At 61.1% G+C, this 24,387-nt stretch overlaps 4 protein-coding genes across 7 annotated transcripts; 1 reads left to right on the top strand and 3 right to left on the bottom strand.

Annotated features, from left to right (window-relative positions):
• Window positions 1-205: 205 nt before the first annotated feature.
• LOC141933848 (neurogranin) lies at window positions 206-8,922 on the bottom strand. Of its 2 annotated transcripts, XM_074848915.1 has the most exons (5): window positions 8,646-8,922; window positions 8,337-8,407; window positions 8,113-8,202; window positions 1,970-2,176; window positions 206-406 (listed from the first exon to the last, which is right to left on the bottom strand). In XM_074848915.1, the coding sequence occupies exons 1-4, from the start codon at window positions 8,797-8,799 to the stop codon at window positions 1,970-1,972; spliced, it is 522 nt and encodes a 173-aa protein (XP_074705016.1). In that variant the 5' UTR covers window positions 8,800-8,922; the 3' UTR covers window positions 206-406. The 2 variants fall into 2 exon arrangements, with proteins under 2 accessions (XP_074705016.1, XP_074705017.1); XM_074848916.1 differs by lacking the exons at window positions 8,113-8,202; window positions 8,337-8,407; window positions 8,646-8,922 and adding an exon at window positions 4,180-4,381.
• A 399-nt stretch (window positions 8,923-9,321) lies between these two features.
• SIAE (sialic acid acetylesterase) lies at window positions 9,322-15,796 on the top strand. Of its 3 annotated transcripts, none has more exons than XM_074848913.1 (10): window positions 9,322-9,414; window positions 11,112-11,276; window positions 12,286-12,449; window positions 12,542-12,680; window positions 12,764-12,947; window positions 13,256-13,365; window positions 13,457-13,590; window positions 13,811-13,965; window positions 14,039-14,234; window positions 14,980-15,796. In XM_074848913.1, exons 1-10 carry the CDS (start codon window positions 9,372-9,374, stop codon window positions 15,280-15,282), a joined length of 1,593 nt encoding a protein of 530 aa, XP_074705014.1. In that variant the 5' UTR covers window positions 9,322-9,371; the 3' UTR covers window positions 15,283-15,796. The 3 variants fall into 3 exon arrangements, with proteins under 3 accessions (XP_074705014.1, XP_074705013.1, XP_074705015.1); XM_074848912.1 differs by having other exon boundaries at window positions 14,036-14,234; XM_074848914.1 differs by lacking the exon at window positions 9,322-9,414 and adding an exon at window positions 10,150-11,002 and having other exon boundaries at window positions 14,036-14,234.
• Window positions 15,797-16,081: 285 nt separating this feature from the next.
• On the bottom strand, window positions 16,082-20,635 carry PANX3 (pannexin 3). Its single transcript, XM_074848878.1, has 6 exons — window positions 20,523-20,635; window positions 19,097-19,281; window positions 18,240-18,382; window positions 17,925-18,139; window positions 17,109-17,773; window positions 16,082-16,263 (listed from the first exon to the last, which is right to left on the bottom strand). Exons 2-6 carry the CDS (start codon window positions 19,275-19,277, stop codon window positions 16,202-16,204), a joined length of 1,266 nt encoding a protein of 421 aa, XP_074704979.1. The 5' UTR covers window positions 19,278-19,281; window positions 20,523-20,635; the 3' UTR covers window positions 16,082-16,201.
• Window positions 20,363-23,993, bottom strand: RPUSD4 (RNA pseudouridine synthase D4). The gene is made up of 7 exons (XM_074848879.1): window positions 23,817-23,993; window positions 23,214-23,379; window positions 22,757-22,958; window positions 21,686-21,779; window positions 21,439-21,589; window positions 21,037-21,134; window positions 20,363-20,884 (listed from the first exon to the last, which is right to left on the bottom strand). Exons 1-7 carry the CDS (start codon window positions 23,991-23,993, stop codon window positions 20,699-20,701), a joined length of 1,074 nt encoding a protein of 357 aa, XP_074704980.1. The 3' UTR covers window positions 20,363-20,698.
• Window positions 23,994-24,387: the final 394 nt, after the last annotated feature.

Below are 24,387 nucleotides of genomic sequence, written 5' to 3'. Positions count from 1 at the left end.
CGCCTCCTCCTCCCCCTCCCCGTGCCACACGCACCCTGCTGTGACATCACCCGTGCCCTTATGACGTCACGCGCCGGCCGGTGACGTCACACACGCGCGGATGACATCACCCACCCACCCCACCCCCCCGACCTGCCCACCTCCGCCGCTGTGACCTCACCGCTCCGCCGGGTGACATCGAAAGGCGCCCAAGGACAGGCCGGGCCTCTGGCAGGGATGTTTATTGGGGTGGGGGGGGGCCGGGGGGGGGCGGGAGGGCAGCCGGGGGTGGGGGGGGCGAGGCCCGGCTGCGCGGGGGCCCCGGGAGGCGCATGCGGGGGGCAGCGGGGCGAAGCGGGGGCTCCTGGGCCTCGGTGGTCGGCGGGGGCTCGGCGGCGAGGGTGGTCCGGGGAGCGCCTGGCGGCCCCTGCGAGCAAAGAGAGAGCGGTCAGCCTCAGGTCTGAGCCCTGCCTGCACCCTGCCTGCACCCGGCCTGCACCCTGCCTGCACCCGGCCTGCACCCGGCCTGCGCCCTGCTCCTGCACCCTGCCCGCACCCTGCTCCTGCGTCCTGCACCCTCTCCATGCCCTGTCCCCTCCTTGTTGGCACCCCTGCCCGCACCCTGCCCACACCCTGCCTGCACCTTGCCCCTGCCCTCTTTGCACCCTGCCCACGCCCTGCTCCCGCAGCCTGCACCCTCCCCCTGCCCTCCCCCTCTCCTGCCCTGCCCACACCCTGCCTGCACCCTGCCTATGCCCTACTTGCAGCCCGCCCACCGCCTGCCTGCACCTTGCCTGCGCCCTTGCTCCTGCACCCTTGGCCTGCCTGCCTGCCTCCCGCTGCTGCCTGCACCCTGCCCTCACCCAGCCGCATCCCAGCAGCCGGGGGCTGGGGGGGACGCCTAGCCTGGCCCCCCCCGGGGCAGATGACACTGGTGGGAGTGGGTGAACCCAGCTCACCTGATGTAAACCTGCTCAGCCGCCTAACGAGCTGGCCCTAACGAGCTGGCCCTAAAGAACCTTGGGGCCCTAATGAGTTTCACAGCCCCTGTGCTTGGCAGCTGCTTCCCTGTCGCATCCCCACTGCATCCCAGTTCTATCCTCACCAAATCCCCATTACTTCCCAGTTCTATCCTCACTGCATCCCCATTGCTTCCCAGTTACATCCTCACCAAATCCCCATCGCATCCCAGTTGCATCCTCACTGAATCCCCATTACTTCCCAGTTGTATCCTCACCAAATCCCCATTTCATCCCAGTTCCATCCTCACCAAATCCCCATTACTTCCCAGTTCTATCCTCACCAAATCCCCATTACTTCCCAGTTCTATCCTCACTGAATCCCCATTTCATCCCAGTTCCATCCTCACCAAATCCCCATCGCATCCCAGTTGCGTCCTCACTGCAGCCCCCTGGAATCCCCCCCTGCTCCCCCACTTCACCCTCAGTTCAGCCCCACAGCACCCCAGTTCCATCCCAGTCGTGTCCGTCCCCCCCCCCCCCGGCCCCGCCACACCCACGTGGCCGTGCCGGCAGCGCGACCTCCCCGCCGCTCACCCCAACCCCTCCTTCCCGCTAACCGGGGCCCTTCTCCGCTCACCACGCCGGCACGGGGCACGGCACAACCACCCCCCGGGCCCCGATGCCACGCGGCCTCGGCGCCGTGGGCGCTTTTTTAAATTTACCTTTTCCTGCCAGGAGACTGTGACACAGGCTTTTAAAAATAGCATGTGCTGAGGCGAGGCGTTCGGGGTGGTGTTGCTAAGGGAGAAATTAAATTCAAATCTAGGGCTTCGCCTTCCCATGCTAACTACTACGGTGCGCTCCCAAAATTAGGGCAGGCAGGGGCTGCCTGCCTGTGTGCTTTCACCTCCTGGGAAGAAAAACCCCTTCTCCATCCCGAGTCGCCGTGGGGAAGGACGCTCGGAGCAGTAAAATATAAAAATGACCCGATTTGGGGGGGGGAAAAATAAGGGAGATTTGGGGCGTACCTAGTCGCCGTTGCGGAGGTCGCCGCCGCGGGTGCTGTTGGCGCACTCGGCGTCCTTGGTTTTCCGATCGATCTCGCCCCCTTTGATCTTCTTGCGGGTCATATGGCCGCGGAAACTAGCCTGGATCTTGGCGGCCGCCGCGTTGGCGTCGGGATCGTCCAAGGGGATGTCCAGGATGTCCTCGTCCAGCTTCGTGCAGGCTCCCTCCTGCCGGCGGCAACGGGAGGGTTACGGCCAGTGACACCCCAAAAAGGCCACTCCCCTCCCTCCCTCAATTTAATTTATTAAATAAGGTTCTAAATTAGCCTCTTTGGGGCCGGATCCTGCTTCCTCGAGGGTTGTGACACAAGGAGAAGAGCATCCGTGGGTTTTGGGAGGGGGATTTTCCGCGCGGGGAGTCACGCCAGACAAGCTGGCCGTGCCTCAGTTTCCCCTTCCCCGCGCAGCCTGTTGCATCCTCCCGCGTCCCTCCTCAGGGCTTTGGTCAAAAACACTGGGAAATTTGGGAAAAAGGCCCCCACCCTGTGCTGAGGATAAAGCACCACAGCCCACTCCCCTCCTGCCGCATCCCGCCGGAGCAGTCGGACCCGGCGCTGAGGTCAAAGAGGGGGGGGAAAAAATATACGGGAAAACTAAATGAGATGGGAGCGAGCCGGTGTTGGATGCTCCGGTGTCGGCAGCAGTGCGGGTGCATCCTTTGCATCACCCTGGGTGTGTGTTAAAGGACTTAAAGGAGGGGGTTTTTTTTGGGGGGGGGGGGTTATTTGGAAGCTGAGGATTGGGGGGGGCATGCTCGTCCCCTCGGAGCGCGCCGTGGCTCTGCAAAGTTGTTCAGGTTGTTTTACCGCTGTGAAAGGTGAGGGGAGAGAAAGAGCGGCGGCGGCTTAAGTGACAGGTCCGAGGTGGAAATGATATGTCCAGGGTGGAAATGTTATAGCCAGGGCTGGAAATCCTATAGCCAGGGGAGAAATCCTATAGCCAGGGCTGGAAATCCTATAGCCAGGGGAGAAATCCTATCGCCAGGGCTGGAAATCCTATAGCCAGGGGGAGGAAAACCTATATCCAAGAGAGAAATCCTATATCCAGGAGAGAAATCCTATATCCAGGGGGAGGAAACCCTATAGCTAGGAGAGAAATCCTATATTCAGGAGAGAAATCCTACATACAGGTGGGGGAAACCTATATCTACAGGAGAAAATCCTATATTCAGGGGAGAAATCCTATATCCAGGGGGCAAAAATCTATATCCAGGGGGAGAAATTCTGTATTTAGGGGAGAAATCCTATATTTAGGGGGTGAAAATCTGTATCCAGGGGAGAAATCTGATAGTTGAGGGGAGGGAAGCTATACACAGGGAGATATCCGATATGTAGGGGAGAAATCCTCTGTTCAGAGGGAGAAATCCTATATATAGGGGGGGAACATCCTATATGCAGGGGAGAAATCCTATATCCAGGGGGATAAATCCTATACCCAGGGTGGGCTTTGCCTCTCTGGAGGTGCCCAGGAGGAGAGAGGGGGGCTTCTCTCTGTGCTGCCGGCTGAGCTGGAGAGGGGAAAATGGGAAAAAAGGGGTGAAAAGAAGGGGGAAAGGGGAAAAAATGGGGGAAAGGGGAGGAAAAAAAGGAGGAAAAAAGGGAGAAAGAGGGGAAAAAGGATGCGGTTTTCTGCCGGATCAGTTCCCTGAGCTGGCTGGTGGCCGGGCAGTGAGGGGTGGTCACCCCCGGTTGAGGATGGAGGGGTGCAGCCCCGTGCTCCCCCCCAGTTTATCCCTGTATCCACCAGCAACCTCCAATCCCACCCAGAGAGTAATTTTGGGGGGAAGCAGAATCGCCCCTGTCTGGCGGCTGCATTTGAGGATGGGGGGGACTTTCCTGCCCAGGACGTGGGGTGAGGTGGCTGCAGCCCCGGTGGGACGGATCCTGAACTGGTGAGAAAAAAGAGGGGAAGGGGTGGGGTTTTTTTTGGGGGGGGGGGAAATAAGGGCCTGGGGGTTTGCAGCAGCGCTGGGCGCAGAGTTGAGCTCTTGGGTGCAGCACCCATCACAGCATCACCCCCCCTACAAACACCCCCCGCACCCCTCCGCCTCCACCACCACCCCAAACCCCCTCCACCGCCCCCGTACCCCGCTCCGGCGGGAGCCGAGAATAAGAATAAGAAATAAAACGCAGAAAAAAGCGAGGTGCTGGGGGAAAAGAGGGGGGACCTACGTTGCAGCAGTCCATGGCGGAGGACGGGTGGGTGGCCAGCGATGGGCGAGGGGCTCCGGCAGGGTCTCGCTTCCCCGGCAGCTCTCCCGGCGCAGGTGGCAAGTTGAGCGGAGCCGCTTGCCTACGTAATGCGCTTTCCTCCGGGCGAGCCTATCAGCCCTACACCCCTGCCAGGCTTTTTGGGGGGGGTGGTGGTGGTGTTTCTTTTTTTTTTTTTCTTCCCTTTCTCCTCTTTTTTTTTTTTTTTTAACCTCCTCCAATTTTATTTCGCAGCCTCCAACTCCCTCCTAACGCTTAAAGGAGCCGGCAGCTCGCGTCGGAGTTTCGTGTAATATAAAATTACACGCGGAGGATGCGATCAAATATTTAACGGCGCTTTCGGGTTTCACCCGCAGCGTGGCGGGTTTAATAGGGCTGGTTTTGGGGGGCCGGGGGGGGTGTGAAGCTACAGCAAATGGGGGTGATGGGTTAGTGGAGGGGGGGAGGGATGCTCGGCCCGCAGCGATGCCAGAGGGGGGATTTGCCCCCCAAGTTTCTTTGCACAGGAGGCAAAACCTTCACGACCTACTTAGGGCTTGGTTCTGAAGGAGGGTGAGGATGAGGATGGTGAGGATGAGGATGGCGAGGAAGGGTGGGCATGGCAGGACACCACGTCCCACCGAGCAGCCGCTGAAGCCCAGGGGTGATGTGCCCAAACGTGGGCTCCACGCGGAGGAGGGGGGCTCCTCTTTTGGGGGCCCTTTCCCTGCTCGCGGGAGCATCCGACTCCCCCAAATTTGGGGTGTTTTCCAGCCAGACCTGCAAACCAGGCATTTTTCCAGCCCTCGGTGCTATCTGGAGACCCCGCTTTCACCCTCGGACCACACTGAGGTGCCAGGGCCGGCGGGGTAAGGTGGGGGGGGACCCCAGAAAAGAGGAGACACCCCCAGGGCAATGCGGGGGGCTGCAGCCCCCTGCATCGCCCGCCTTGCTCGCCTCTAATCCGGGTTTGGGAGTTGCTAAGCAACCGCATAAGTTGCCCGTGGGCTCCGCGCGCCGATGCTGGCTCTGGCCGGCCCCCGAAATGCGGCGTGGCCCCCCCCAGACGGGCACCAGCACCCCCCAGCCCGCCGGCGCAGTCAGGCCTCGCCGGCTCTCCCCGGCCGGGCTCGCTGCGGGGGTGTGCCCTGCCTGGGGGCCTGGTGGCACCCACCTTCCTCTTTGCCATCACTGGCATCGTCCTCATCACCGTCACTGTCCCATTGACATCACCGTCCCCATCCCTGGCACTGGCACTGTCCCCACTGCTGCCACCAGCCCTGTCCCCATCCCTGTCCTCATCCCCATCCCCACCATCCCCATCCCCACCATCGTCCCTGTCCCCATCCCCACCATCATCGTCCCTGTCACGATCCCCATCCCCATTCCTGTCCCCATCCTTGTCACCATCCCCCTCATCATCCCCATCCTTGTCCCCATCCCCAACTTCATCTCCATTATCTCTGTCCCCACCCTTGCCCCCATCCCCAACTTCATTCCCATCCTTGTCCCTATCCCCAACTTCATCTCCATCCTCTCTGTCCCCATCCTTGTCCCCATCCCTCTCATCCTTGTCCCCATCCCCAACTTCATCTCCATCCTCTCTGTCCCCATCCTTGTCCCAACCCTCCTCATTCTTGTTCCCATCCCCAACTTCATCCCCATCCTTGTCCCCATCCCTTTCATCCTTGTCCCCATCTCCAACTTCATCCCCATCCTCTCTGTCCCCATCCTTGTCCCCCTGCCCATGCCACCCCCAGTCTCAACCCCACCATCATCTTTGTCCCCAACCCTGTTCCCATTCCCATCCCTGTCTCCATTCCTGTCCCTGAGGCCACTCCAGCCCCCGCCCCCCGACACCCCCACCTTCCCAGGTCACCCTGCTCCCCACCCTGCCCCATCCCCACCCATACTTCACTGGATGGGGGTCAACCTCCCTCCCCAAACCCCACACCCAGGAAGATGGGTGCTTCCCCAGCATCCCTCGATTCCCCCGCACCCGGCTCTCCCCGCCGGAGCCGCTTTTCCACCACCACATCTTCCCACCAGCGTGGCGGGGGGGGGAAATAGCTCTGCTCCAGAAAACCCCCGCTCCAGCTTCCAGGCAAAGCCTCGGCCGCTCTGCTGGGATTTTTAGATGGGAAAATGATCCCTTTCCCTTTTTTTTTTTTTTAAGACCCTCCAGATCCATCACTGCCTGCTCTGGTGAGGGAAGATGGGGTGTTTTGGGGGGAGCTGAGCAAAAAAGGCTTCTTGGAGCAACTCGTCTATCAAGGATCTGGGAAAATTAGCCCCAAAACTAGGATGCAAAATGGTGGGAGGATCATCCCAGTACCAGTAAACCCCCCAAAATGCACAAAAATAGGGGGTTTTGGAGCAGTTTCAATGCAAGAATGGATGGCCCCCCGTTTTTACCAGCGGCGCACAGCCTCCCTGTCCCCAAAATCCACTCTGGCCACAGCCCCCCCCGTCCTGGCAGAGCCGCCAAGCGCCGGCGTCTCCCGCAGACTGCGGCTGCGGAGGAGGGACGCGAAATGCCAGAACATTTCTAATCATTAACGGCGGTTTTTGAGCCCGTTCCAGGCTCTGCATTTTTCCTCCCCGGCCCCCTTCATCCAAGAAAACAACCCACCCCGGGACGCAACATGGCGGGGGGGAAGAAATATTGGGGTGATGATTTTCCAGGTGTTCCAGCACTTCCTAAATCGGAATCCTGATAAAATAAGTCACGTTTTGGAAGTGGGGGACGGGCACCACGGCTGGTAATACCTGCTGGAAACATCCCGCCGTCGTGGTTTGAGATGGTGGCACCGAGGTGTTAAAAAATCCTTTAAAAAAAAAGGGGGAATTTGATGCTGGAAAGGTGCCCTGGGCGGGCAGCGTTGCCAAAGCGAGAGCCGGCAGCCGGCGAGGCGGTGCCGGGGGGGGGTCAAGGCGTAGCTGGTTGGCATCAGCCCCGGCGTGTGGGGTCCCCGCCAGCTTTTTTTCCCCATCCCTCCTTCCTGTTTTTCCCGGGAGAGCCGCTTCCGTGCCCCGTGCCGTGGGCGAGTGCCGCATGCTGCATATGGCTGGCTCCCCCCGGGGAAAAACAGGAAAGGGGGGGGCGAAACTGGGGTGAGCATGAGTGGGGGGTTCAGTGTCCCCCCCCCCAAAAAAGAGCAGCCAGTTTCCACTCAAACCCCATCACCCCTTTTTTTTTCAGCGCCTGGCTGGGATTTTGAAACCGCTCCAACGGGAAAACACAAATTTCATCAGCTGGAATGGGATGGGGGGGGGCCCCACGTGCTCCCCAAAATGTCACGGAGGCATCTCAGCCCTTGGGGGGGGGCGGGTGGAAGAGGAGCAATGTCACATCCCTCCTTCACACGGGGACACTATTAAATTTTTGACAACCTCCGGGGATGCAGGGGCCTAAATATAGAGCCTTAAAATACCATCTCGAGCTCAGCCCAGCTCCTAAACCCAGGTTTTTTTAGGGGAGAAATCTCAGGTGAGAGTCGCTAATAACGGCGGGGACCTCATTAATAAAAATTCTCATTAAAAAAGCGCCGCAGGGATGGTACGGGAGATCATCACCCGCCCCCAAGAGAAGGGCAGGAGCCTGGTGGGGAAATTAAGGGTTGGGGTTTTTTTTTTTTTTTGAGTCGTCGCACCTCGTTTTGGGTTCAGATGTTGCCAAATGGGGGATTTGGGGCGAGCGCTCGGGTCGGGTCCCTGGGGAGGTGTCCCTTTTAAAGAGGGTTATGGGGGCGTGCTCCCCTTCGCCCGTGGGTTGGCTCCTCTCTGCTGTATTACGGTGAGGATTTTTTGGGGAGGAATCATGGTGTGTCAGCGCTGATGGGTGCTGTCAGCTACCCCTGATGCTGTTTTGGGCTCAGATAGCCCTGTTTTGGGTGTGGGTGCTGTGTCCCTTACCCTGTGTGTGGATGCAACGCTGCCTGCCTGCTCGCCTGCCTTCTCCTCTTCCTCGTCCTTGTCCTCCTTCTCCTTGTCCTTCTCTGGCTCCTGGAGAAAAAGCAGGAAAATTTAAAATTTAGGTGGGGTGGGACAATTGCAGAGGGGCCAGGGTGGGCGCAGGGTCCTGGGCACCCCAAATTCTCCAGAGAGGGCTGGAGGGGTGGGCAGGGAGGGCAGCCTACCTGGGAAGGGGGCTGGGTGAGAAGCTCGTCCTCCAGCCGGGCTCCCCACGCTGCCGGGTCAGCTGAGCTCTCTGGGGAAGAAGGAGGCTTGATGCCACATGGGATGGGCACACGGGGCAGGCCTGACACCCCGCGGATGGGCACGCAGGGCAGGGCTGGTGGCACAGGGTGATGGGAATGTCCCGCAGGATGGGCACACAGGGCAGGCCTGACGCCCTGGGTGATGGGCACACGTGACAGGCGCGACGCCACGCGGGACAGGCAGGGGGTGAGGTGCGGGGATGGGTGGTGCCGGGCAGGGCCACTCACCCTCTCTCTGCTCCAGCAGCGTTTGGAAGTGCTGAGCAGCAAAGGCCACCACATCGGCCGGCTGTGCCCGCAGCACCTCCAGTGCCAGCCCCTCCAGCAGGTTTTGGAAGCCGGCGGGTAACCGCAGGGCGATGCTGGAGAAGGGGAGGGACATGGCCGCCTCTCCCGAGCCCCCTGCGGCGGCACAACAGAATTAGTCGCGACCCGCACCCACTCTGTCCCCACAGGGAAGCGCCGGGACTCGAACCCTCGGCTCCCCGGATGGGGCGGGGGGCGGCGCCGCCGCGAGGGGGCACGCGCCTTTCCCGCCCGCCGCGCCTGCGCGCGCCCGCTTCTAAACTGCGCATGCGCGCAGCGGCCGCCCGCGCGGGGCGGGGTGAGTGGTCGCAGAGGGCCCCGGGCCGCCGGTTCCCCCCGGTTCCCCCCCCCGTTCCCCCCCCCGGTTCCCCCCCCGTTCCCCCCTCGGTTCCCTGCACCCTCATCCCCGCCCCCCGCCCGGGCCCCGGCCCCTTCCCTCGCCCCGACCCGGCCGGGCCGCGCCGGCGCCTCTGGCCGTGCTGAGGACGCTGTTGCTTGGCAACGCCCCCCCCAATACACACGCCCGGCGCCGCGTGCCCAGGCCACGCCCCCATGCGCTGACCGCGCCCCCCCCGTGGGCGGAGCCTGTCGCGGGGGCGGGTCCCGGCGGGTTCCGGTGCCCTCACGCCCCGTTGTCGCCCCCCCAGGATGGCGGCGTGGGTGCTGCTGGCGCTGGCTCCGGTGGCGGCAGGTAAAGGGGCTGAGGAGAGGGGGGGGGACTGATCCCACACCCCCAGCCCCGCGGGCACCCGCTGCAGCCCGGCCCAGGGGGCGGGACCCACCCCCCGAGCCCTGCTTCGGGGCCCTTGGCCCCCCCGAGCCCCACTTCGACACCCTCGGCACCCCCAGAGCCCCGCGCCGATGCTCTTTGCACCCCCCAGCGTCATTTCGATGCCCTTTGCACCTGCCTGAGCCACACTTTGACGCCCATGGCACCCCCACAGTGCTGTTTCGCCGCCCTTTGCACCCCCCAGCCCCTCTTCGACGCCCTTGGCACCCCCAGAGCCCCGCTTCGATGCCCTTTGCACTCCCAACCCCCTCTTCGACACCCTTTGACGCCCATGGCACCCCCCACTGCTACTTTGACGCCCTTTGCACCCCCCAGCCCCTCTTCAACACTCTTGGCGTCCCCCCCCACCCCCTCTTCGACTCCCTTTGCACCCTCCAGCCCTTGGCACCCCCAGAGCCCCGCTTCGATGCCCTCTGCACCCCTGACCCCCTCTTCGACACCCTTGGCACCCCCAGAGCCCCGCTTCAGTGCTCTGTGCACCCTCCCAGCCCTGCTTTGACGCCCTTTACACCCCCCCAGCTCCTCTTCAACTCCCTTTGCAGCCCCCAGCCCCTCTTCAGCGCCCTTGGCACGCCCAGAGCCCCGCTTTGATGCCCTTTGCACCCCCCCACTCCCTCTTTGACACCCTTTACACCCCCCCATCCTTGTTCAACACCCTTTGCACCCCCGGCCCCTCTCCAACGCCCTTGGCCTGTCGCTGCCACCATGGGACGATGCTTTACGTAAGGTGGGAGTCGCATGCGGCTCCTCAGCAGCGTCTCGTGGGCTCTCCTCCCCTCCCTCCTCCCAGCTGCTTTTTATAGCCTCCAGTCTCTTCCCCGGCGTCTCGGGGTTTGTTGTTTTTTTTTTTTTTCCCTCCTCCGACTCATTTTTTTATGTAACTTGTCCTTCCCGGAGCCTCGTCGCATGAGACAGTGGGACTGGCGATGCGGCTGATTTCAGAGAGGCCGAGGACATCGTTTCTTTCCTCTGTTCAACCCAAGCTGGGACGAGATGGGGCTCCGTGAGCCCCGGTTTGATCGCTGCAACAGGGATCACCGCCCCCATCACCTCTCCACATCCTGCAGACATTGCCCTCACCCCCTTTCAAGCATGGTTTTATTTTCACACCCCCAAAAAATGGGGCTTTTGGGGGTGCCAGGGCTGAGACTTCTGCTTCCCTCCCCACTGAGGGCGTCTTTGCTGGTGCTGCGTGCCCGGTGTTTCCCATCCCGCTGCTCACCAAACTTTTTTTGCAAGGGAAAAATATGTCAGAAGATATTTATTAGCAAGGCTGGGCTGGCAGAAACGCTCCCATACTGGTATTAGAAGAATTTTTTACCTAAATCTGTATCCAAACTCTGCATAAGACAAGTTCCTGTGCTTTGGGAGGTGACTTCCCTCATAGGGTCGGGCTTTCCTGGGGACCAAATCGTGCTGCTTCCTCAGCTCCTTGGTGATTTTAACCACCTTAAGCTTGACCAAGGACTGAAGGAAGCTGTAAATTAAAGTGAGATCTCTAATAATCTGCGTTTAAGAGGGAGTCGGAGGCCGCGCGGGGGATTTTTCTCATCGCTTTTCGCCTCTTGCAGAGGATGTTTGTGCTCTGTTGATCCTAGGGGCGATGTTTGGCTTCGCCTCCTACTACGGCGACCACATGGTGTTGCAGAAGGAGCCGGCGGGAGCCGTGGTGTGGGGCTATGGGGAGCCGGGGGCCACCGTGACCGTGGTTCTCTCCGGGGCCGGTGGTCTCGTCGTCATGAAGAAGACGGCGCGAGTTAAAGGTGGGTCCTGGACCCTCACGGGTGGTTTTGGTGGCCGAGTGGCACCGGCCCGAGCCCAAATCGGGCCCGCTGGGTTTGTCCCATCGCTGGATGGGAGGTGGCTGCAATGGTGACGTCTCCCCTGGGGCCACGCTTTCACCTTCTCTGGGAGATCTGCAGGGGAAACGGGGGGGTTCAGCTGTCCCCCTCCCCATCGACACCGGCCTTTGCTCACTTTGGTTTCCCACCAGCAGGATCCCGTAGGCACCGAGCGGGAGCCGAGCTGCCGCTGGAGTGGGTGGCACCGCGTAGGCTTTGAGCCGAACGATGAGGCTGCGGAGGGGAGAGGGGAGGGGATTCAGCTCCTCTCCCTGTCAAAACCATCTCTGGGGAAATCTCCAGAGCACTCCTGGCTTCTTTTTTTTTTTTTTTTTTTTATGTCTCCCTGCTCAGAGGGGATCTCTAAGCCCTGAAGGATGTCGCAGAGCCTTCCTTGAGCCTGGGAGGCATCTCAAATCTCATTCCCGGCCTAGTGAGTCAGGGGGCTGCCCTTCACCTCTTTGAGGGGGGTGAAACTGCTGCCAAAAGGGCTCCTCTGCAAGCTGGAGGCGTTTTGGGAGAGAGCAGTGATCTGCTGCTCTCGGGAGATCTGCAGGATCCGGCCCCAGCCGGGCCAGAAAATCCACGCTAAGCTCCAGCAGAATATCTTTACGCCTCGAATCGGCGCCTCTAAAATTAGCTGGAGACATCTCGGTGTCACACACACCAAGCTGCTCCTGTAATCCCGGTTCCTCCCAGCAGCTTCTGCTCTGACACACATTTGTCTTCGAGATTTTCTTTTTAACCCCTGCGTTCCTGCAGGATGGAAGACCCTCCGATGGCGGAGAGCTTCCAAAATCCACTTCCCCAGCCCGGCTCTGCGGTGGGGAGGCTTTCCCTCGTCGCCTGTCCGGTTGTTGGCCGCTCATTTGCAAAGATCTTGAGATCTTTATAGGGTTTGTTAAAGATAAGCACCATCTTCTTCTTCCAGGACCTTCTGGGACGTGGACAACCGTCCTGGACCCTATGGATCAAGGCGGTCCCTACGCACTGACGGCCAGGCAGGGCTCGGAGAACGTGACACTGCGGGACGTCTACTTTGGCGACGTGTGGCTTTGCAGCGGGCAGAGCAACATGGCAATGACGGTCCTGCAGGTGAGCAGCGCAGTCCGATCCTGCCGGCTCAGGCAGGGCTCAGGCAGGGCTCAGGCAGGGAAGCGCCTCGCACGCTCCCAACCCTTCCCTAGATCGCCAACGCCAGCCAGGAGCTCGCAGCTGCCGCTCGCTACCCCTATGTCCGCGTCTTCGCCGCAGCGCCCGCCCGCTCCAACGTGGAGCTGGACGACCTGGAGCGAATCGATTTGCCGTGGTCCATCCCGACGGCCGGTGAGTGCAAGACACCTCCAAAAAAACCAAAAAAGCCCACAAATGGCTTTTTTCCCCTTTGCAGCCCGCTGTTTCTTGAACAGAAAACCTGGGCCATGGGAATTTCACCTACTTCTCGGCCGTCTGCTGGTTGTTGGGGCGTTACCTCTACGAGGCTCTGCGGTACCCCCTCGGGCTGGTGGAGGCGGCCTGGGGGGGCACCCCCATCGAGGCCTGGTCCTCCCCCAGAGCTCTGCGGGCGTGCGGGCTCCTGGGGGATGTGGAGAGGTGAGAGAAGATGCAGGGGAAACACTGCTGGCTGATTTTTGGGGGGTATCCTCACCCCTGCTGCTCTTGGGGGGGCATCATCCATCCCCAGAGCCCCACTGTCCCCTCCGTGCACCATTTTACCCACTCTGGGTAAAATCCCCAGATTTACGCTCATGCCAAGAGCGTAGGGCACATCTGGGTGGGGGGGAAGAGGGGGACCCCAGAGCTCCCCTTTTGCTTTAACCATGCAAAGCTGGTTCCTGAAGGCGCGGCTTCAAGCCTGGCCTCATGTTTTGCACCCTCTTAAGCTCAGCTTTGTTTTCCAGCATCTCCCTGCAGCAGCAACTCTCAGGCCCGCAAACACCCTCGGTGCTGTGGAACGCCATGATCCACCCGCTGCTCAACATGACGCTGCGGGGTGTCGCCTGGTACCAGGGTAACCCCCCCCCGCCACACCACCCCCGTGCCATTTTCCGTCCCCTCCCCGCTAGCCCCAGCGGGCTCTCACTAGCCCCTTCTGGGGACAGGCGAGGCCAACGCCTTCCTGCACACGGACCGGTACAACTGCACCTTCCCCGCCCTCATCGCTGACTGGCGCCAGGCTTTCCACGCCGGATCGGTCGGGCAGACGGAGCTGCTCCTCCCGTTTGGTTTCGTGCAGGTGAGGAGGAGGAGGAGGGACGAAGGGCAGGACCCCCACCCTTCATGGGGTTTTACCCATCCTTCCTGCGCCAGCGGGAGGGAGAGAATGCTGTAAATCCGCGGACAAATCCTGCTGGGGTGCCGAAGCCCGGGCAGGGATCGCAGCGGGTGGTTTTGGGAGCGATGGCTGCGCCGTTTTCCCTGTTTTCACCCCCAAAAACCCCCTCTCTGCCTTGCAGTTGTCCACCTATCGCCAGCAGGGCCCAGCCGACAGCTTCGCCCGTCTCCGCTGGCACCAAACAGCCGATCTGGGGGTTGTCCCCAACGCCAGGATGCCTGGCACCTTCATGGCCGTGGCGATGGATTTGGGCGACGAGCGTTCGCCCTACGGCAGGCAAGTCCCGGGTGGAGGGGGCGAGGCCGGAGGGGATGAAGCTATCAGCTACCGACCTCCTCTTCCTCAGCAGTGTCCACCCCCGGGACAAGCAGAACGTGGCTCACCGCCTGCAGCTGGGTGCCAGGGCTGTGGCATACGGGGAGAAAAATGTGATTTTCCAAGGGCCGTACCCTACCCGCGCCGTGCTGGAGGTGACCAGGGGGCTGCTGAACATCACCTACAGCCAGGAGCTCGTCTGGCGCCGCAGGGACATGCGGGCGTTTGAGGTGAGGAAGAGGGGAAAAACCTTCCTCCCCCCCAACCCAGGGCTGGAAGAGGGAATCTCAGCCAGCTGAACATGAGCCAGCAGTGTGCCCAGGTGGCCAAGAAGGCCAATGGCATCCTGGCTTGTACCAGCACTAGCGTGGCCAGCAGGGACAGGGAAGGGATCTTACCCCTGGACTCGGCACTGGTGAGGCCGCCCCTCGATGAGTGGGTTCAGTTTTGGGCCCCTCACTCCAAAAAGGCCATTGAATGACTCGAGCGTGTCCAGAGAAGGGCAACGGAGCTGGTGCAGGGTCTGGAGCACAGGTCTGATGGGGAGCGGCTGAGGGAACTGGGGGGGTTTAGTCTGGAGAAGAGGAGGCTGAGGGGAGACCTCCTGGCCCTCTGCAACTCCCTGAAAGGAGGGTGCAGAGAGGGGGGATGAGTCTCTTGAGCCAAGGAACCAGCGGCAGGCCAAGAGGGAATGGCCTCAAGCTGCGCCAGGGCAGGGTCAGACTGGCTCTTAGGAAGGATTTCTTTGCAGAAGGGGCTGTTGGGCGTTGGAATGGGCTGCCCAGGGCAGGGGGGGAGTCCCCATCCCTGGAGGGGTTGAAGAGTCGGGTTGACCCAGCGCTGAGGGATCTGGTGGAGTTGGGAACGGTCAGGGGGAGGTTCATGGTTGGACTGGAGGAGCTTCAAGGGCTTTTCCAGCCGAGATGATTCGGGGATTCTGAATCCACCGTGATGGAGGTTTTTCCCCTCACCCAGGTCTGCTGCTCCAGCCCACCGTCCCCGTGCGGGTGGCTGCCGGCACCCGTGGTGGCCGTGGAGTCCCGCAGGGTGACACTGGCCCTGGCTGGCTGTGGGGGGCTGGTGCTGGCCTTGCGCTACGCCTGGGCTGAGTGGCCCTGCGACTACCAGTCCTGCGTCCTCTACAACAGCTGGGGTTTGCCCGCACCCCCTTTTCTCCTGGATGCCCTGGCCGCAGGGGAAACCCCAGGGCGATCCCAACCAGCTGGAGGGAGGGAGATGCTTCTCCTCCCTGGCTCCTGGTTCTCCCGGGGGATTTAGGTGAGGGGACAGCGGAGGGAGCTCAGACCTCACGCAAAGCTGCTGGCACGGTGCCTTTCTGACTGGGGAGGCGGCTGGCTTGATTACTGTCTTACTAATTAAACACTTCCCAGCTTCTCTTTGGCCTGAAGTCAAGGCTGCAGGGGGAAAAAAAAAATAAAAGCCAATTTAAAATAAAACTTATGAAAAATGATGTTAAGACAAGCAGCAGGACACACTGATGGGAATCGAACCTCTCACTGCTGCTCCTCCCTGCCTGCAGAGCTGGCCCTGGCTCCCCCCACCCCATGACACCCCAACTTCTCGGGGGGCACAGACAGCTGAGCCCCGTGGCAGGGTGCTCGCAGGATGCATCTACGGGGTGGAAAGGGGGGAGCGAGGAGCTCTGCCAAAAAAAAACCCCAAAACCCCACAACTAAACTGGGGCTGGGACGTGGAGCTGCGCAGGGTGTGTTGCTTTGTAGCCTTCCACCTCCATGTTAATATATAAATAGTTAATAAATAGTTAATAAATAGTTAATAAACCAACTAATTTTATTCTTGGGTCCTTTTTTCCTTCAGAGGAGCACCCCTTAGTCCTCCGTTCCCCCCCTCCTGCTGTAAAAGGAGAGCAATTTGTGTGGAAGAGGCATGATGTGGCACCCTCTGCAGAAAAAAAAAAAATTAAAAAAATGGATCATTTAACCCTTTTTTGCTGGAAAAACATCCATAAGAAGGGGAACCCCAAACGCAGGGAGGGAGCAGGTGAGCGCAGCCCGGCCGCCACCGTCGCGTTACAGATGTGACCCCACCAGGCTGTATCAAAACTGGAGTTTTAATGCGCTTGAGCGATGCTGGCACCGAGGAAGCGGATCAAAAGTGGATCCCAGGATCCCAGCCCCCCCTGCCTGCTGCTGCCTGCTGCTGCCTGCTCCGGGGGTCAGGCAGAGCCGAGCGAGTCCCGGGAGGCTTTTCCCATCACTTCCACTCCAGGCTTCGTTTCTAGGCAAGGGGGAGGAAGAGGAGGAAGTTATTTAACCGGGTGATCGCAAACATCTTGGGCTTTCTCCACCGATGTGTGACTAGCCTGAGAGCCAGTTGTGCTAGCCCTGTGGTTGCCATGCCAACAATGATGCTAAATCTGGGTATTTTTGTTTTGAAACTGCAGCCCTCAGGTGGTGTGTTCAGGGCCGGGAAAGGAGCTCAGGCCTCCCGGCTGCTGCCCCACTGAGGATGAGCCATCTTGCACAGCCTAGAAACTGCTGCTGTGGCAGTTTTGGGGTGGGTGGGGGATCCCTGTGGGACCGCAGAGGAGGCACCCCCTGCTCCCAGAACCCCCAGCACCCGGGGGAGGGTGGGCGCAAGGCCCCGGGGGATGTGGCTTTACCTCGTCTCCATCTCCCCACGCAGCCCCACAGGTGCTGCGCTGACTGGAGAAGGGGGCAGGCGCCGCATCCCATCAGCCCCCCCCCCCAGGTTTTAAAGCTCCCCGCAGGCCGGGCTGCTCTTTCTGCCAAAAACAGGGACCCGGCCCCCCGGTTTTGCCCAGATTTAAGTGGCAAGCTCTCTGCTTTCTGTTCCTATAGCAACTCCTGCCCACGCGTGGGCTCACAGTAGCATCACGTCCCAGCTGCCAGAACCCGTCCCCGTCTGTAAACGGAGCCGTCGGCCCTCCCAGTGACCCCCGGCAGCCCCCCAACTCTCCCCCCAAAACCTCAAGGTCTTGGCAAAAGGTTTAGGGCAGCGGTGGAGGGATCCAACCTCCCCCCCGCCACAGGGTGGGATCTGCAGCGTGGGAGGCAAGAGGAGAGCAAAGAAGTCTTCTCTACCCAAAAAAAACCACCTACCTAGAGCCCCGCCGTTGGAGAGGGGCGCGCTGCCGTCGGCCTCAGGGGAGCAAAGGGGGTGTTTGGGCTTGGTGGTCTCCAACCCGGCCAGCAGCGTCATGAAGTCGACGACGGTATCGATGTCCTGCTTGTTGGCGGTGGCTTCCCTCAAGGCGTTGACGGCGTTGAGGCGGCCGAAGGAGGTCAGCTCGGAGATGTTGGCCCGGAGGAAGAGGAGGATGATGTTGAGGTCGTTGAGGGGGCAGGTGAGCATCTTGCGGCTGAGGAGGTCGAAGGCGGGCAGCATCTCGTAGACGGAGAGCAGGCCCTTGTCCCACTGGCAGAGCTGCAGGGCGTTGTAAGCGACGACAGGGATGAGGAGGACGTAGACGCCGCCGATGGAGAGGCTGATGAGCTGGAAGACGGAGAAGAAAACCAGCTTGCAGGGGATGAGAGACGGGATGTGGGGCTCCGCCTGGAGCAGCCCTGTTTTGATGGAGCAGCTGAATTCATCCTGGAAGAAGATGTTGAGGTGGAGGAAGACCAGGTAGAGGCAGGTGGCGGCCAGGAACAAGAGCAGGAGCAGGTTCCTCAGGATGTAGATGAACACCAGGGAGTGGGCGTGCTGCTTGCAGGTGAGGTAGCGCTCCAGCAACGGGAACTCAAAATACCTCTCCCGGCGGGCCCTGGGGGGCAGAGGGGACACAGCAGGGAGTTAGAGCCACCCCCCCAAACCGAGCTGCTTCACCCAAGTCCATCCTGAGCGCAGCCACGGCCCCAAGGAGGGACTTCGGAGGGAGGCAGTGACCGGCCGAGGCTGCCCAGTGGCCTCCTCACCTCTCGTATTCCTCCCAGAATCGCTCCGGCTCGGCGCTGGCCTGCTGGACCTTCCTCATGTGCTGCACCAGGCGCACGGAGCGGTTGTAGGATTTGTCCAGCTCGTCGATGATGAAGAGGAGGTCGGAGTGGAGGGCGGGGGCGGCCGCGTAACGCCACAGCAGGTAAGGCATGTACATGAGCACCGCCACCACCAACAGCGAGTAGGGGAAGACCTGGGTGAAGGAGACAAGCAGGGGGGTTGAGCGGGCGCGGAGCTGTTTCACCTCACCAGGTGGGAACCTGAGGGCACCCGGACATGAGCTCGGTCCCTACCTTGAGAGCCCAGAGGGACTTGGTGATGGCGTGTCCCTCGGCGTCGAACCCGTGGTGGATGAGGGAGTCCCAGCAAGCCGTGTCGACGTAGGCAGACTGCTTCCCCGTGAAGTTGCTGGGAGAGAAGCAGCTGATCTGCGAGCCTAAGGGGAGGAGAAGGGTGAACGTCAGCCACGGAGGTTGGGCGAGCACGTGTGAGCGCTCCGCGGCCAGGTGCCGAGGTGTTACAGGAGGGTGATTACATATAAGGCATCATTTTGAATTCAAAAAGCCTTTTTCACAGCCATTTTATAGCTGCATTTCCCAGCGAGGACTTTTCCATCACTTCCCAAACACAAACCCTTTGAGCACAGCCCTGGGCACATGGCGGGGGGGGAGGGAATTAGAGACTGGCCAGAAACCGGAGTCAAACCAAATCCCCAGGGGCAGCGGCGGGATGTTGGCCGAGGCCAGATTTAGCCTGAGGTCAGGACGCACCATCAATGCAACTTTCTGTGCTGCCCTCGTGAACCCCGGCGGGACATATCCCCTGAGCCAGCCTGCTGGCACCCTCCTCCTCCTCCTCAGGAACAACGCTGTGGCACCCAAAGGTGCTGGGGGCACGCGAAGCTGAGGCAGGGCGCTGATTCACCGCCGGTCCTGGAGTTTCCCAGCTGTTCCCAGGCTTTCCCAGTGCCCAATAATCCATTAAAACCAATCCATAAACACCCCCGAGAGGGAATGGTTCTTAAAACAGGATTTCCAGGCCACCCCGCCTTGGACCGCGACCACGCCGGCACGAACACGAGGGGTTTTGCAGCGCCAACCAAACCGCCACCCACGACCTGAAGATCCCCGTGGCCAAAGCGGCGACTCACCGGCAGAAAACTCCCGGGCGAACGCCAGCGAGACGAGGAAGAGGGGCAGCCCCACGGTGACAAACTTCAGCAGGCGATCGCTCGGCAGCTCCAAGCGCAGGCCCTTGGCTCGGGAACCGCCGGGATCCGGGAGGAGAGCGTCGGAGAGCATGTACTCGGCGGCCGTGTGCGAGAGGGACATTTTTCTAGCGAAGAAGAGAAGACGACAGCGACTGCTGCTGCTGCTGCCGGGGGGCTCTGGTGTCGTCTGAGGCGTGACCGGCTCGAGGAGGGACTTTGTAGGGCTGAAACTCTCTGTACCAAGCAGCTGTAAATAACAGCTTAGACGGTGCGTTAAATTGACTGGTAATTACAGGGGGAAACCTTTTTGCAAATAGCACACCCCGAAATAGAAAAAAAAAAAGCCACCAGCAGTCGCGGCACCGGGCTGGGAAGGCCGCGTTCCTCCCCAGCCGCAGCCGCTCCCCGGCTCCTCGTGGTTTTACACCCCTCTCTCATAAGCAGAGGTATTTCTGGCACCATGTTTGAGGGGTGTGGGGCTCCCTGGCTATTTTCACCCCGCGTGAGGAGCAGGGAGGCAGGAGATGGGGTATTACCCTACCAAGAAGCCCCAGCCACGTACAGGGTGGCCCCATGGGGTACAAAAACCCCTAGAAGGGCTGGGGAAAGTCCTGCTGCCCAGCCCTGAGATTTTGGGGACAGGCCACGTGATGCTGGTGGCGTCGATTTTGAGGCATAACATCAGCTGCGGTTCCCCAGCTTTTCAGTCTCTCCCCTCGCCTCCCTCGCGGGGCACGGGGGAAGGAATCTGGCTCCAAGGTAAGCTCCCGAGGGAGAGGGATCCCGATAACGGGATCTAGAAATAAGCGGTGGGGAAATTGGAAGGGGAGATGGGATGGAAAAGTTTCTCCCAGCAGCGTAGCCGGTGCCCAGAAACCTGCGCCGACACTGTTGGCAGCACAGAGCAGAGGGAGTCCCAGAGTGGCTCGGCCAAGCCAAGCGGAGGAACTCCCCGCACAATCTCTCAGCACAGCAACAAAACCCCACAGCCGCTGCCAAACTGCACTTTCGATGGATTTTTCGAACGAAGGGAGTCTCCAAATTTGAGCGTGGAATGCCAGGATAGGAGGGAGACACTGCTGAACAGCTCTGGAAGGACGAGTGACGGCCCTCAAACCGGGAGGGACTGCACCCAGGCACGCTCAAACCCGCCCAGGGGCCGAGATCCACCTGGCCTGAGCACAGAGACACACGCAACCCTTCACCTTGGCAAGAACCGCCGCTTTTATTGCTCAGAGACCAAGTTCAAAACACGGATTGGGCAAAGCCCAGTTTCTACGCAGCCTCGTCTGTCCGAACAAGAGGCTCTTCTGCACTCCCAGCCACGTTTCTGCACAAAATTGGGGCAAGAAGCACAGGCAGGTACCTGGTTTGAAGCCAGAAACGCTGGTACCAACACAGGAGATCTCTGGGAAGCAGCAGAGACCGTAGACTTCATCCCACTGCTGGCTCCAAGGAGGACACTGCTGCAGAGCGGCTGGACCCAGCGCTACCACGTGCTGGAGATGTGGAGACAGACGGTACCACTCCCGTCCTGCCTTGTTAGTCCTTGGTGATGTCCAGCTCCAGCTTCTTCAGAGTTTTTTGGAAGAAGAGGGGCGGCTTGCAGACGAGGTTTATCTGCTCGCCCAGGGGCAAGGAGAGCCGGTGGGCGTGGAGGTGGAGGGGCAGGTGGCGAGCCTTGCTCTGCTCCAGCTTCAGCCTCTTCAAGGTGATTTCAGGAAGCTTCTGTGGGCGAGGACAGAAAACATCCCTTCCGCAACCTCATCTCCTCAGCTGGGACTTAAACCCGGCCCACAGGGAGTTGGGAGACACAAAGGGGCTGCCTGGCCCTGGATCTGGCTCTGACTGCCCCATCCTCGACGCGGGACCTGTCTTACCTGGGGTGCCAGCTTGCTCCAGTGCGAATATTTGTGATCCCCCAGGATGGGGCAGCCCAAGCCATAGGCCAGGTGAACCCGGATCTGGTGCTTCACCCCTGAGGAGGGAAGGGAAAGAGGAAAAACGTGACAACCAGCCGGGCCAGGCCTCAACTCCCACCTGCCACCCTCGGTGCTGATAATCCCGTGCCAAAACCACCAGCAGACGGAGAGCGGTCTGGCAGCAAACCATCGCCCCGGGGTGGCTTGTTCCCAGAGCCTTGGCCCAAAGATTATTTCAGTCAGGTCTAATGACAAGTTCCTGCTTCCAGCGCTGCTCTCGGCTGCGGAACTGCACAAAAAGCGCAGCCGGGGTGGATCCAGCAGCTGATACAACCCCGGGGACACCCAGCCAGGCCTCACCTGTGATGGGCTGGAGCTCCAGCAGAGAGCAGGCGGAAGAGCTGGCCAGAAGGCGATACCGCGTCACAGCGCTTTCGGCGTTGCGGTTCTTGCGGATTTTCACCACCTTCCCATCCTCCGGAGACAGGCGGTAGTTGGGGGCCAGCGTCATCTGAATGGTGGGGAGACGGTGAGCCCACAGGAAGGCAGGAGGGGGGCGAGGGGGAGCGCGAGGCCAGAATGGCAGCCCCGAGGACGTGCAGCTCACCTTGTAGTGCGACTGGTGGCTCTGCACCTCCTTCTCCACGATGGGGATCTCCACAACGCCCTCGGCGGGGTCTGGGTCCCCCAGGCTAATTGCCCTGGGGAGGGAAACCAGAGGTCTGCAGGGTGTCGCTCCAGCAGGAAGGGAACTCTCCCCTCATCCCCTCTCCCCACGACCCAGCGCCGTAAAAAGACGCTTGAGGGAAGATCAGCAAACACCCACCAGTTTCCACAAGGCCCCACATCCCTTGGTGACAGTCCCTTCTCCCCTTCTTCAAACCCTACGGGCCCTTTAAAGCCGCTTCTCCACCCAAACCTTTCACAGAATCCCAGAACCATCTCGGTTGGAAAAGCCCTTGAAGCTCCTCCAGTCCAACCATGAACCTCCCCCTGACCGTTCCCAACTCCACCAGATCCCTCAGCGCTGGCTCAACCCGACTCTTCAACCCCTCCAGGGATGGGGACTCCCCCCCTGCCCTGGGCAGCCCATTCCAACGCCCAACAACCCCTTCTGCAAAGAAATCCTTCCTAAGAGCCAGTCTGACCCTGCCCTGGCGCAGCTTGAGGCCATTCCCTCTTGGCCTGGCGCTGGTTCCTTGGCTCAAGAGACTCCTCCCCCCTCTCTGCACCCTCCTTTCAGGGAGTTGCAGAGGGCCAGGAGGTCTCCCCTCAGCCTCCTCTTCTCCAGACTAAACCCCCCCAGTTCCCTCAGCCGCTCCCCATCACACCTGTGCTCCAGACCCTGCACCAGCTCCGTTGCCCTTCTCTGGACACACTCGAGTCATTCAATGGCCTTTTTGGAGTGAGGGGCCCAAAACTGAACCCACTCATCGAGGTGCGGCCTCACCAGTGCCGAGTCCAGGGGTAAGATCCCTTCCCTGTCCCTGCTGGCCACGCTATTGCTGCTACAAGCCAGGATGCCATTGGCCTTCTTGGCCACCTGGGCACACTGCTGCCTCCTGTTCAGCCAGCTGTCAATCAATCCCCCTAGGTCCCTCTCTGACTGGCAGCTCTCCAGCCACTCCTCCCCAAGCCTGTAGCGCTGCTGGGGATTGTTGTGGTTGGTGTTTCCTACCAGTAGATCTTCTCCACCTGACGAGTTTTGAAGAGAAGCCGGATCGTGTCCGCCACCTCCTTGCTCCGCGCCAGCACCATCACGCCCGTGGTCTCTTTGTCCAGCCTGTGGCAGAGGTGGAGGGGTTCAGCCTTCATGTTCTCCAACATCTTGGCCAAAACCGGCAGCACGTCAGAGATACAATTCTTGACCCCGGGGCCGCCTGCAAATCCCACAAGCAAAGCAGTCAGGGGAGACGTTCACCTCTCCACGTACCTTAAATTACCCCCAAAATGTGAGATGAAGGCTAACGGTGACAAATCTAAAAGTGACAAACTCCCCACATCCCCTCCCTGGGAAGAAAAACCTCAGCACAGGGAGGATGGAGACACAGGATCCCCCGTCAGCGCCATGGAGCCATTTCCATTTCCCCCCCTATGGCGTTGGTTCGGTTGTGACACAGCCGGCTTGTCCTCACCATGCACGGGAAGGCCGTAGGGTTTGTTGATCACCACAATCTCCTTGTTTTGGTATATGGTTTTCTGCTTGAGCACTTTGGCCAGGACGTTGGGGTGAACCTGCTGCAGCTGCTTGCTCAGCATGGCAAGTTCCCGCACTCGTCTCTGCGCTGGGTCTTTGGGGATCTGAGGGGAGAACAAAACGCCATGGGTGGAGGATAAACGGCTCTTGGCTTTCGCCCAAAGCTCCTGCGTGACCTTCAGCAACTCGCTGAAGCGATGTTTGAGCACTGTCCTGCAGGCAGTCACTACGGAGACGAAGGGCTGAGGCTGTCGCTGCAATCCCACCCCATCACCCAGCTCGGTGCGCTCACGCGCAGGGGTGGCCCCCCACAAATCCCGCTCCAGATCCTCCCCCGTTGCCCGGGCGAGGCGGGGAGAGAAAACCCGAAGGCGCGACGGTAACGGCTGCCCATCGCACCCGCAGCCGGGCCGGGGGAGGCCCAGACTGGGCAGGGCGAGGGCCGCGCTCGGCCTGTGGGCCCGGGCGGCGCGGTGCACGCCGGGAGTTGTAGTCTCTCCCCTCAGGGCCCGGCCGGGCCGCGGCCTCCCCCACCGCTCACCTCCTGCTTCCCCTCCTCGCTCCTCCGCGCCCGCAGCCGCTCCGCCAGCTCCTCAGCCCGCGGCGCCTCCGCCGCCCTCCTGCCGCTGCCGCCGCCGCCGCCGCAGACGGTGCGCACCGCCTGGGCCAGGCCCGCAGCGGGCCGCCACCGCCGCAGCCCTCCACCGCTCGCCGCCATTTTCCTTCCTCCTGCCCCTCTTTCGCCTTCCGGCCAATGGCGGCGGCACGGAGGCGGTGCTTCAACCCGCCCGTCCAATCGGAAGGGAGTGATCGGCCGAGCGACACCCGCATCGCCCAATAGCGCCGCCGCGAAGGGCGGGCCTCGGAGGTAGGCCCCGCCCCTGCCCGGCGGTTTAAACGCCGGCGACGGTTGGCGGCTGATGACGGTGGCGGCGGGAGGACGTGAGTAGCCGGGCCCGGCGCGGGTACCGGGGGCGCCGGTCACGTACCGGGGGGGGGCATGTGGGCCCCGCGGGGACGCCGAGCAGGTGGGTGGGCGGGCGCTGCCTCAGCCCAGTGCAGCCCCAGTCAGACCCCTGTCCCGCCCCCCCCTGCCATGGAGGTGAGCGGCT

Source organism: Strix aluco, chromosome 23, assembly GCF_031877795.1.
Source record: "Strix aluco isolate bStrAlu1 chromosome 23, bStrAlu1.hap1, whole genome shotgun sequence".
Lineage (NCBI taxonomy): Eukaryota > Metazoa > Chordata > Aves > Strigiformes > Strigidae > Strix > Strix aluco.
This window is presented reverse-complemented; position numbering and strand designations above follow the sequence as displayed.